Source organism: Malaclemys terrapin, chromosome 6 (assembly GCF_027887155.1).
Source record: "Malaclemys terrapin pileata isolate rMalTer1 chromosome 6, rMalTer1.hap1, whole genome shotgun sequence".
Lineage (NCBI taxonomy): Eukaryota > Metazoa > Chordata > Testudines > Emydidae > Malaclemys > Malaclemys terrapin.
In genome coordinates, this window is record NC_071510.1 from 93,460,408 (window position 1) to 93,473,109 (window position 12,702).

General features: G+C 45.7%; 1 protein-coding gene across 1 annotated transcript in view; it reads left to right on the forward strand.

Annotated features, from left to right (window-relative positions):
• The window catches only part of ADAMTS6 (ADAM metallopeptidase with thrombospondin type 1 motif 6), a 310,431-nt gene that overhangs the window by 275,218 nt on the left and 22,511 nt on the right, over positions 1-12,702 (forward strand). Inside the window, exon 22 of the mRNA XM_054031218.1 lies at positions 8,693-8,897. Coding sequence (XP_053887193.1) covers positions 8,693-8,897 — 205 coding nt within the window. The remainder of the gene's footprint in view (positions 1-8,692; positions 8,898-12,702) is intronic.

The following is a 12,702-nucleotide window of genomic DNA, read 5'->3' on the forward strand; positions in this document are numbered from 1 at the left end:
TCCCTCCATTTGGCAACTGGCTTTCTTTCTTCCAAGAAGCCTCGTCTGGGATAACTGGTAGGTATTTGAGATAGTAAGCAAGGGGTATCCTTTTCAGTTTCAAGCTGCTCAAACCTCTCCACCCTCCATGTCCCTCTTCAGGACCCTTTTTACAAGAGACTGTTGAACGAGAAAGTAGTCTCCCTTCTATAAATGGGAGCAGTGGAGAAAATGTCCTTAGAGTTCAAGGGCAAGGGCTTTTATTCCCACTACTCCTGAATCCCAAAGAAGAAGGCAGGGCCATGGGGAGGCCTGTCATCCATATTTGACATCTCAACACATTTAGCTGTCATTTCAATTTCTGCATGGTTACCCTAGCCACTATAACTCTTCCATTGGATTCTATGAACTGGATTGTGGGTTTTGATCTGCAAGATGCATATTTTCACATTTTGATACATTCAGAGTACAGAAAGTACATGAGATTCCTGGTGGGCACATCTCACTACTATACATAGTTCTACCCTTCGGCCTCAGCATCTCCATAGCTCTGTGAGTCTTCATGAAGGTCCTGGCTGTGGTAGCAACTCATATTAGGAGACAAGGAAGCCCATTTCTGGACAACTGGTCAGTAAAGGGGAAAATTTCCACAACAAGTGAGAGACTCTATTTACATAGTTCTATACTGATCTCAACTCATGTGCTTATCCAATGAGGGTCAGCACTGGTGGGCTCATGTCTCTCAGGTGAAGCGTTATAATGTCTTAACCAAATGCCAGAAGGAATGAAGTGATTCTGTTTTTCAGGACTGGAGGGTAGGGATAGGATACAGAGGGACCTAGACAAATTAGAGGATTGGGCCAAAAGAAATCTGATGAGGTTCAACAAGGACAAGTGCAGAGTCCTGCACTTAGGATGGAAGAATCCCATGCACTACTACAGACTAGGGACTGAGTGGCTAGGCAGCAGTTCTGCAGAAAAGGACCTATGGGTTACAGTGGACAAGAAGCTGGATATGAGTCAACAGTGTGCCCTTGTTGCCAGGAAGGCTAACAGCATTTTGGGCTGTATAAGTAGGAGCATTGTGAGCAGATCGAGGGACATGATCATTCCCCTCTATTTGGCATTGGTGATGCCTCATCTGGAGTACTGTGTCCAGTTTTGGGACCCACAATACAAGAAGGGTGTGGAAAAATTGGAAAGAGTCCAGCGGAGGGCAACAAAAATGATTAGGGGGCTGGAACACATGATTTATGAGGGGAGGCGGAGGGAACTGGGATTATTTAGTCTGCAGAAGAGAAGAATGAGGGGGGATTTGATACCTGCTTTCAACTACATGAAAGGGGGCTCCAAAGAGGATGGATCTAGACTGTTATCAGTCGTAACAGATGACTGAACAAGGAGTAATGGTTTCAAGTTGCAGTGGGGGAGGTTTAGGTTGGATATTAGGAAACACTATTTCACTAGGAGGGTGGTGAAGCACTGGAATGGGTTACCTACGGAGGTAGTGGAATCTCCTTCCTTAGAGGTTTTTAAGGTCAGGCTTGACAAAGACCTGGCTGGGATGATTTAGTTGGGGATTGGTCCTGCTTTGAGCAGGGGGTTGGTCTAGATGACCTCCTGAGGTCCCTTCCAACCCTGATATTCTATGATTCTATGATCAGGGAGGTATTAGATTCCAAAACAGTGAAAGCATATGTTCCTCAATGGAGATTTCAGACAATGACAAGCAGCTCCAAGCAAACCCCAGAACACCAGTGATGACGTACCTAAATTCATGGGGCATATGGCAGCATGCACTTATGTCACACAATATACTAGATCTTTGTCCTCTGCAATGATGGTTGAGATCAGTATGTCTACCCAACAGGCACAGCATGGATCCTTCTAGATTCCTATCATTAAATTGGTTGACAGAACCATTTCAAGTGTGCAGCAGAATTTCTTTTTGCATGCTTCTGCCTGCCAAGACTTTACTAACAGATGCCTCTTCTCTGGGATGGGAGCATATCTCAACCAACTGAAAGTCCAAGTAGGGTGACCAGATGACAGAAGTGAAATATCGGACGCCGGGGCGGGGCGGGGGGGGCAGAGCCAAAAAAAAAAATCCGGAGCAAAAAAAAGGAACAAGCTGCCCCGACCGCTGCCTCATACACACTGTAGGACCCCGCCCCCACCGCCCAGCACCAGAGGGTGCACTCAGGCCACGTCCCCCAGCCCCCTCCCTCCACCCACTCTTGGCCAACTGCCACTCGTCCCCTCCCACTCCGCTCGGAACGTACCAACGCTGCAGATGGGGGTGGGGAGCCGATGGCCAAACACACGCCTCCCCTCACACCCCGCGTCTGGTTCGCAGCCGGATCGCGACCCACGTGCGCGGTGCCCACAGGTGCGGCCCCATGGCCCTGCTGAGGGCCGGCCCTGAGAGCACTGCCTCCATCCCGGCCTCCCCATGGGTCTCCCGTCCCTCGCCGTCTGTGGGCTGCTGCTGCAGCATCATCACCCCTCCCCGCACGGGCTACCCAGAGCGGCATCGGACCCCCGTCCTCCCTCCATCCCAGAACCTGCCTTGCACAGCCCTCCCCCCACCCCCCGCAGTGCTAGCCTCAGCATCCAGCAGGCAGGTCCCGTCCGGGGACCCCAGCGCTCAGCACCCACTTACTGCTGCACTCTGGGTTTGTGCAGCGCTTGCGCTCGGCGAAGTGCCGGTCCAGGTGCTTGGTGGACAAGCAGAGGGGCCACTGCGCAGGCAGGAGCAGGGCAACTAGGGCGAGGAGGGAGAAGCACGGCCGTGCTGCAGCCATGTTTGCAGGGCTGGCGGCGGGGGGAGGAGGGAGCGTCTCTCTGGCTCCTGTCCACGTAGCTCGCGCACAGGTCGGGTTGAGGGGGGCAGGGGCGGGGGGGCTCGCTGCCTGAGCTGCTGGCGCCTACAAGTCCCACCCCTGCCTGCCGGCCAGCGGGAACTCAGCTGAACTGCCCCAGGGTCCGGAAGAAGAGGTGAGTGGTGCCGGGTTGCCGCCGTCCCCCGATATCGGGACAAAGTGCGTCCCGACCGATGTAAGGTCGGGACGTGGGACAAGTCCCCTAAAATCAGGACTGACCCGATAAAATTGGGACGTCTGGTCACCCTAAGTCCAAGGGATATGGTCCCCTCAGGAAGCCATCCCTCACATAAATATCCTATAACTCAGAACTATATGACTGGAGTTCAAGGCTTTCCTGCCCCTTCTTTGAGGCTTAACAATCCAGATGTTGATGGACAACACCACGGTGATGCAATATACCAACAGACAAGAGGGAGCAAGATCCTTCCCACACCATTAAGAAGCCATGCATCTTTTGCACATCACCCCAGTACCTCCCCCCTCCACCCAATCAACAGAATACCCCAGCAGCCAACTTAGCAGGTACTTTTCAGAAAACCACAAGTGGTATATCAGGGGCTCTGTCATTCACAGCATCCTCACAGGTAGGAGATTCCAAAGTGGACCTGTTTGTGACATGCCACAACGAGTACATTTTGTGCCAGAAGGAGCTCAAGTCCTGGCTCCCTGACAGAGGCTTTCCTCATTCCATGGTCTCCAGGACTAATATATGCCTTCCCACCAATACTCATGATACCCAGGGTTTTGATGAAGCTGAGACAAAATGCAGGTCATCATGATAGCCCTCACATGGGCCAGGCTGTACTGGTGTTTGAACATTCCCGCCCGACCATGAATTGGAGATTCACCTGTCAATACTTCACAACTTATTCTCATGTTGGGAAACACCAGCCACAGACGTGTTCACCACTTACCAGAACAAGAAGTGCCCATGATACTGTTCCAGGGTGGGGATCCGACAGCACTCTCTGGGCAATGCTTTCCTCCTCCCGTGGGACAAGGACCTTCTTTATTCCTTTACTCCTTCCCTCCATTTCCTCTTCTGATGAAGGTCCTGCTGAAGATAAAAAAGGACGGAGCTCACATAATTATGATTGCTTTGTGACAGATTCCCCAGGGTGCAACCTGGAACTGGAGTACTCCTGAGACTTCTGTCTTACCAACCTGGGCTCCTTCTCACACTGTAATGCTGTGACAAGCTGTAAATCCCTCCAGGTCCTGCACTCACATAGCCATCCACAAGCAGGGACACCCCAGCTAAGTTAAATAAATGCTTTCACCAGCCACTCATGAACCAACAATAGAGAGGCTCCAGCCAACTCCCCCCAGCTCCTAAGCCTAGGACCCCAGAGTTATACCATCCTGCCCTGGTCAGAAGCCTAACCACTGTAAATTTATTACCCAGTACACCCCTCCCTCAATGTGTAGAGGGCATACACCAGGTCTTGTTCCTGAGCAGAATTTCCCTTGCACTTCAAGCAACACACTGTAAAAAATATATAACAGATTTATTAATAGCAGAAAGATAGATTTTAAGTGATTATAAGTAGTAAGCATACAGATCAAAGTTGATTACCTAAGAAATAAAAGTAAAAATGCAATCTGAGTTCTATAAACTAGACAGGATTTAAATCAAGCAGTGTCTCACTTTGATGGTATAGTTCCTTAATATAAAAGCTAGGATTCTCCTTTCCAGCTTGGGAGCACCTCCCCAGTTCAGTCTTTGTTCTCTATACATGTTTCCAGTTGAGTTGTGGGGGGGAGTGAGGACAAGCAATGATGTCACTTCCTCCTTTTATAGCTTTTTCCAGCTTGCTGGAAAGATCCTTCGCTATGATGTGCGTCAAACAGTCTCCACTGTGTACGTGCTATCTTTGAGAGGTTTCCATTGTATACAGTCCTGGGGTACTCCTTGTGAGTGTGTGTTCCCCTCAGTGGGCCATCATCAGTGTCTGGCTGCCCCATTGTTGTACCTGAAAGGTTGGTTGTGGGTGTTTCCAGCTTCACATCATATTTTAGTAACATACACATAGCAAAACTTCATAACTTCACATACAATAACACATACAATTCAACAGTATATTAATTTCAACAGATCAAGACTTTTAAAATGATATCTTACAAGGCAGACTTTCTTCAAAACACATCATAATCATATCAACATGGTAAATGTGGTGCCAGGGGGTTGCTTTAGGGTACAGTGTCACATGCTCCCAGATGGCCGAGACAGACCTGGTACCCTTACCTGATGCAGTTCGCAATTGTCCCATCGATCTCCCTTCTCTCTCTGGACAAAGGGGCGTACCACACATCCTATCTCAGGGATCCTCTGCCTCAAAGTACGGCTTCTACATCGTTCCAGCACCTAGTTAGCTCATGCTCAAACGAAGTACAAGAGGTTGTACTGCACAGAAGAAAGTCCTCCACACGACTCACTTACCTGCAGAAATGGTCCAGGTTTCAGATTTGGTGCACGTCTCACCAAATCTCTCCCGGGTCAGCAACTCTTCCACATATTCTGGGATATGCCCTGGCCCTTAAAAAATTGGGTTTTTTCCTGAGCTATCTCAAGGTCCACTAGCAGCTATTACAACATTTCACCACCTGTAGAAGGATACTCAGTACGATCGCACCCAACCACTACAAGGTTCCTTAAGGGAATAACAAACCTCTTCCCTCAACCTCAACTTCCTACCCCCTCATGGGACCTAAACCTAGTGTTGAAAGGGGTGACTACGCCCCCCTTCGAACCTATTTCACCTGTTCGCTAGCCTAGATGAAAACAGTCTTTCTGATTGCAATTACCTTGGCTATAAGAATAGGGGAAATAGCAGCTCTGCTGGCGCATCCCCCATACACAGTATTCTTCCCAGTCAAGGTTACACTTAGGCTGCATCCAAGGTTCATCCCTAAAGTGACCTCCTCGTTTCACATGAATCAGTCTATTCACCTTCCTGCCTTCTACCCCAAGCCTCACTGAGACAATAGAGAGGTCATACTGCATACCCTAGACGTTAGGAGAGCCCTTGCATTCTTCCTCGACAGGACAAAGGCCTTCAGGAAATCCCTTAGACTATTTCTCTCTATGGCGGAAAGATCTAAGGGCTCAGTGACATCAGCCCAAAGACTCTCCAAGTGGGTCTCGAATTGCATCAGACAGTGCTACCAAATTGTAATATGACCCCTCCGGACTCGATCAGTATGTATTCCACGAGATCCATCTCCTCATCTGTCGTCTTCTTCAAGGATGTCCCCATCTCAGAGACCTGCAGAGTGGCAACGTGGGCATCAGTCCACACCTTTGCAGGGATCACCAGGGACTCTGCCTCTGATGCCATCTTTGGCTCCACATTACTATCATCTGTGACTAACCCAACTCCGAAACCCCAGCCCTCCAGTAGGAATACTGCTTGGGAGTCACCTATAGGGACAGTACTTGAAGAAGAAGTTACTCACCTTGATTTTTTGAGATGTGTCCCCCTGTGGTGCTCCACGATCCTCCTTCCTCCCCTCTACTTTGGCATTCTCACTGTGACTCTGCGGTAGAGAAGGAAGTGAGGATGGTTAGCTCACATGCATTGGCTAGCCTCATAGTGCAGCACGAGGAGAGACAGTGCATGTCCAGACCCAACTGACAGTACTATCGAAGTTCTCCAGTCAGCAGTTCAGGGACTCAGACACACCTACAATGGAGCACCCATAGGGACACACATCTCGAAGAACCATTGTTACTGCACAAGGTGAGTAATTTCTTCTTTCAGTGAGTGTGATTGAGAATCTGGAGCAACAATAGATCAGTATATCACCAAACTACACAAAATGGCTGGTTCATGATTATCAAATATCAAAAGGTGAGCAAATATGTGATAAATTAGTAATAGGGATGAAAGATGCAGGATCTTGAATGAGAATTCTCAGAGAGCCCACACTAACTCTAAAAAGAGTTATAGACATGTGCAAAGCTAGTGAACGAGCTCACATCCAAATGCAGAGCATAAGTAGACACAGATAATTCACCAAGTAGCATAGGCAAAAATATGAAAATACAAGGAAAAATACACCAAAATTTGTGTAAAACAAATGCAAAACAGAGGAGACAAAGAAAATGCAAAGGAAAACCTGTGGATCCCATGCAGTAAAACTTTATAATGGAAAATGCCCCTTCTATGGGGTCATATGTAAAATTTGTGGTAGTCAAAGGTTGCAGTCAAAAAAAGCAAAGAAATAAATGCACCATATTAAGGAACCATCAGAGGAGTGAGGTTCTAAATTAGCCTGTCAGGAATCAGAGTCTGCAGCAGAGCTAGTCTCCAGGCAGCCTCATCAGTACAGCTGGCCTGCAGCAGACTGATGGATTGGCCATGTCACCTGATTGGCTGCAGGGGCCGTCCAGCAGGCTGGCTCTTAACTCAGCAGCAGCAGCAGCTCACTGGCTTCTTAATGCTCATGCCCACCATTGTACCTGCTCCTGCCTGTTCCTCCTGCTCCGGCCTTGCACCCAGCCTTGCCTCTGTCCTGCCCCTGCCTTGAACCCCTGCTTGTTCCAGTACCTGCTCTCTGGTTTGACCCTTGGGTTTGGCTTTTGACTACTGACTCCAGCTCTTACCCTAGTCCTTGGGTCCTGATGCTTGCTCCGACCACTAGGCTAGATCATCCTTGTCCTGGTAGGCTGACAGACTGAGAGCCTTTAAAACTAGGGCCTGGGTCCTCAATGCTAGCACAGACCCTACTAGCAGCAGAACTGGTGGACACCACCCAGATCCTGCAGAATGATGCCCATTGTTACCGAACTCATGGCCCACATCCAGCAGGTCACCAAGAACTTCAAAGGCAGTTAGAAGTCACCATGGCAACCTACAAACGGTATGCCAACCAGCCCTGCCAGCCAATGCCTGGCATTGGGGTTGGGGACGATGTGTGATTGTCCACCTAGAATCTGCGATCAACTTGTCCCTCCACGAAGCTGGACCGTTAGTACCTGTGGCCTTTCCAAAGCACAAAACAGATTAACCTGGGTACATACAAGTTACAGCTACCAGATTTCCTCAAGATTCACCCTGCCTCCATGTCTCACTTCTAAAACTATTAGTCTTGAATCCCTTCCCACTCCATACTACTCTCTCTCTTCTGCCTATAACTGTTCAGGGCCAAGAAGAATATGTGGTTCAGCAGATTCTAGACTCCCATGAGGTCTAAGGAAAACTACAGTAACTAATTAACTGGGACAGTCATGGCCCAGGCGAACATTCATGGGAACCTGGAGAACGTTGCCATGCCCTGAACCTCCTGTGTGCCTTCCACCACGCTTACCCTGAGAAACCAGGCCCTGAGGTCCCTAGACAGCACCCTTGAGTGGGGGCTATTGTCAGGAATCTGGGCCTGCAGCAGAACTAATCCCCCAGGCAGCCTCATCAGTACAGCCGGCCTTCAGCAGGCTGCCCAATTGGTTGCAGCAGCCAGTAGGCTGCTGTTAAGCCAGCAGCAGATCACTGGCTTCTCATTGCTCATGCCCATCCTTGTGACTGCTCTTGCATTGTTTTGTACTTATACTTTAATTTACTCATACTTTATTTTACTAAGAAGAGCATGTATGTTATTGAACATAATTTAGGATTATTAATTTAAACTAAGGTTTGGATTTTATGATTGTGTAATCATCTTCTCCATTTGAGACAAACACCTGTCAGGAATAGTCTAGTTATTACGTAGTCCTACCTTGAGTGCAGGGGACTGGACTAGATGACCTATTGAGGTCCCCTCCAGTCCTACACTTCTATGATTCTATATGTGAAATGGGTTACTTAAATTTCCTGATTTTCTCTCTATAGGTGGTTTATAGGAGATTGGTCAGAATGCAGTAAGACCTGTGATGGAGGAATACGTACACGAACAGTTCTCTGTATCAGAAAGATTGGACCATCTGAGGAGGAGACACTGGACAATATTAACTGTTTAACACACCGGCCTATTGAAAAAGAACCCTGTAACAATCAGTCTTGTCCACCACAGTGGGTTGCCTTGGACTGGTCAGAAGTAAGGATATTTCACACAGATTAGCATTTTTAATTCATTGGCAATGGGCAAGTCATGAGTTCCTCCCACTGAATGTAAATACATTTTTATTGCTGTTTATCATCTGGAAATCATCATCTAAAGGCAGAGGATTAATAAGAAATCAGTAGCTGTCTGATTTAGAACATTAAACATGTTTAAAATTTTCCCCTACTGTCATAATGTAACCAATGGGGCATGTTGTTTAGCCAATAAAGGCTAAAACAAGTGCTGCTGCACAATAGTTTGTTGGCATGGGGTAGCTTCCTAGTTCAGCAAAGTCATAAATTGAGAAGGGGGACTTTAGTTTCCAGAGGCTTCTTTACAAGCATATGGCTTAAAAAAGGATATGATGATTTTTTGAGCACTTAGGTATCAAAAGCTACAAGAAATGCTGTATTTTTCCTCAAATAACCCAACAAACATCATAAATAAGTACCTTAGTAAGGTGATGTGAAAGGTGGAACTAAGACTTGGATCTCCAGTAGTCCTAAGAGAGGCTAGTATACCTTTTATTAATATGGCAGTGTCCGTTAGTGTATGAGCCAAGATCTAAACTCAATTTATGCTGATTCAACCTTACTGAATTCAAAGGATGTGCACCCATACAACTGAGAACAGAAATTGATTCCATTGCCCCAGTTCTGAGCTGAATTCAAACTTTGCAGAGCACTACTTGGGCAAGGTGGCAAAGATGGTTGTGCACCACCTTTGCAACTCCTAGTTTCCAGGGTGGGATCCCCATCTTATATTAGAGCAGCCTCGGGGCTGTTTTAAGTTATGGCACACCTGCCTCCAGCTCCAAGGGACTGTTCCGGCATATGTAAATAGACAGAGCACAGAAGCACAGCAGTCACACACACACACCCCCCCATATGCTGGGGGCCATGGTGAAGTTGCGTAGAACAGTGCCATCAGCTCCACACCATATACAGATGATGGACATCACTTCCTCTCATAAACTATTGATGCAGGATTCTATGAGATGCTGTGGAGCTGTTCCATTGATGGCCTAATTTCAGAGTGATGCTATCCCTCTCTATAGTTTGTATTTCAGCTTGTAAAGAATTGTGGTGTGTTTTGGGATGTTAAGTGATGTATAATGTCTAATAATTATTGATATGAACATTGAAAACAATTTTCTCCACTGGTAAAAACCACCACTAACTTACGGGGGGAAAAAACCCAACCAAATGTGTCTAGCTTAAAAATAATTTTTTTTATAATTTGGCCAACATAGAATTTTATTATCTTCGCTGTAGTGGGCAAGCATTCGTTCAGTTTCATAGGGGATCTTCCATTAAATGTGTGATTGGTTTTTTAACTAGGAGCAGAAAAATATTTTTAAAATTTACAGGTTGTTTTTTTTAAAAAGCTTCTGATCATCATTAGTCCTTTATGCTGACGCTATTGCTTGGACTCCAAAGGTTCTATTTTTTGTCACAAGTTTATGTCATTCATTTGGACAATACAAAGATGGGCCAGCCACAGAGCTCAGATCTTAACCCGTCTCTGGGTTTATACAGTCTTAAAAGAATGACCCTTTTTCCTGGAGTACTTTTCCTAAGAAGAACAGGAGTACTTGTGGCACCTTAGAGACTAACAAATTTCTTTCCTAAAAGGTGTCTGGTTTACATCCTTAATATCTGTCAGAAAGCAGTTCCCTATAGCAACATCTCTATGTATAGAGCAGGGCCTTAAAAGCCTCCTGGATTGTGAGTGAGTTTTTAAAAACATGCCAGGAGGCATGTACAATGTCCCCTCTCTTCTCTACTTGCCTATTCCCTGCAATTCAAGCTGGTGTTAGAAGTGGAGTGGCAAAGCCGGAAGCGGGGGGGAGGGAGGGCTTGCAAGCAATCCCTACTTGGTCATCCACTTCCTGAGAGAGAAAAAGGCACAGAGCATCCCACCCTATTAAAAGTTAATCCAAGGCTTGGGGGAATAGTTTGGAAAAGAAAGAGGATGAGTAGGAAGAAAGAGATGAATGGAGGGGGAAAAGAGGAAGGGTGGATTGGAGGAAGGGAGTAAGTGAGGAGATAGAGACAGAAAAACCTTTTATAGTCCACTTATGTGGTGTTGATTAGATTGTAAGCCCTTTGGGACCAGGAATCATCTTTCCATTGTGTGTATATCACAATACAAATAAATAATAATAATATCCCCATGATAAACTGTGGAGCATTGTAGCACATTGCATTTATTAGGCACCTTTGACTCCTTCACCTGCATTCTGCTTACTAAACCATCTCCCTGGGACTGCTGATGTTCCAACTCTGTGAGCAGCTACAGGAGTTTTATGGCTCCCATATATAAACTTCTGTACGGTCTGTGTAGGATATCTTGGAACAGAAATTTCCTCATCCAAAATAGGGTTAGAGCACTGTTAAATCAGAAATCTTGGTGGGTGCTCTGACAAGATTCTGAGCAAATAAGAACATATTTCTATTTATACATTTCTGCTTAGAGTAGCTTGGAGGTGTGTCTCAACTGGTAAGAACTTTTTTAATATAATGAGAAAGTGCTTATTTTTCTATCCAGCATTTCCTAGAAAAATAATTATTATATATTAAAAGTATATACTTATTTCATGTAGCAGATAATACTTCTTTATTATTTTCTAAGGGTAGCATGAAAATGATGTATCCTGTAATATTTGTAATAGAAAGCAGCAGCAATGTCCACTTCTGCTTCCATTTAAGTCAAAGCTTGTCATCTTTGGGAATGTAAAGTCTCTTCTTCAGCTTTTGTTGTTGTACTAAAAACAACTAACACACTTGCTGCAATGCTGACTCTCTCTGAACACAAACTAAGCAATTCCAGCACTCATTCATATGCTAACATGCTTGTTGAGCATCAGATAAGCAAGGAGTTGTACCTCTTTATCTCTGATGAAAACTGATAATCGGAAATAGCTTGTTTAGAGAAAAGGAACAATAGATTTAGGCTTCTTTTGGGTTAGTGGAGTTAAAGTATCTGTGCAATTTGACTAGGTTGAGAAATTAATTGTTGTCCTAAAGCTTTTTTCCCCCGTCTAAAAATCATCCATATAAGCAGTGATATGGAAAGCCAGAAATATTCTACAAAATACAATGTGTAAAGATAGAAAGAGATAATGAAAGAAAAAATATATATATAGACCAATGGGATAATGTAAAAGTGTTTACACATGGTAGGGAATGGTGTGCTAAAACTAACAAGTAGCTTGTGGCAGCACAAGGTAATTAGTCATTCTTTAGTGACAGGGTGACAGTTTGCCATGCCAATTTCCAAATGCCTTGAAATGGTTGAGTTTTGGCTGCATTACCGCCCTTGCAGGAAACAATGATTGTATTTTATATTTATTCAAAGTATCTCAAGGTAATAAAATCAAAACAGCAAAAATTGCTCTAGGATTTCTTGGGAGGATCCTTATCAGACTTTTTAGACAAGCATTTCTTCCTTTGCATTCATATTACCATTAGTCATGCTTGCCTCCATTTGTTAACTGAGTCAAAAATTCTGAAAGCATGCAGTAATGGGGAACTTTATTCCCAGTTTTTTGTTTGTGTGGGCATTTTATTTTTCATTTGCTTTGGAGACATAGGGCTTGTCTACACTGGTAATTTACAGAGCTGCAACTTTCTCACTCAGGGGTGTGAAAAAACATTGCCCTGAGCACAGCAAGTTTCAGCGCTGTAAAGCGCAGGTGTAGACAGTGCCCCAGCACTGGGAGCTACTCCCCACATGGAGGTGGGATTTTTAGAGTGCTGGGAGAGCTCTCTCCCAGCGCTCTGCTGTGACTACACAA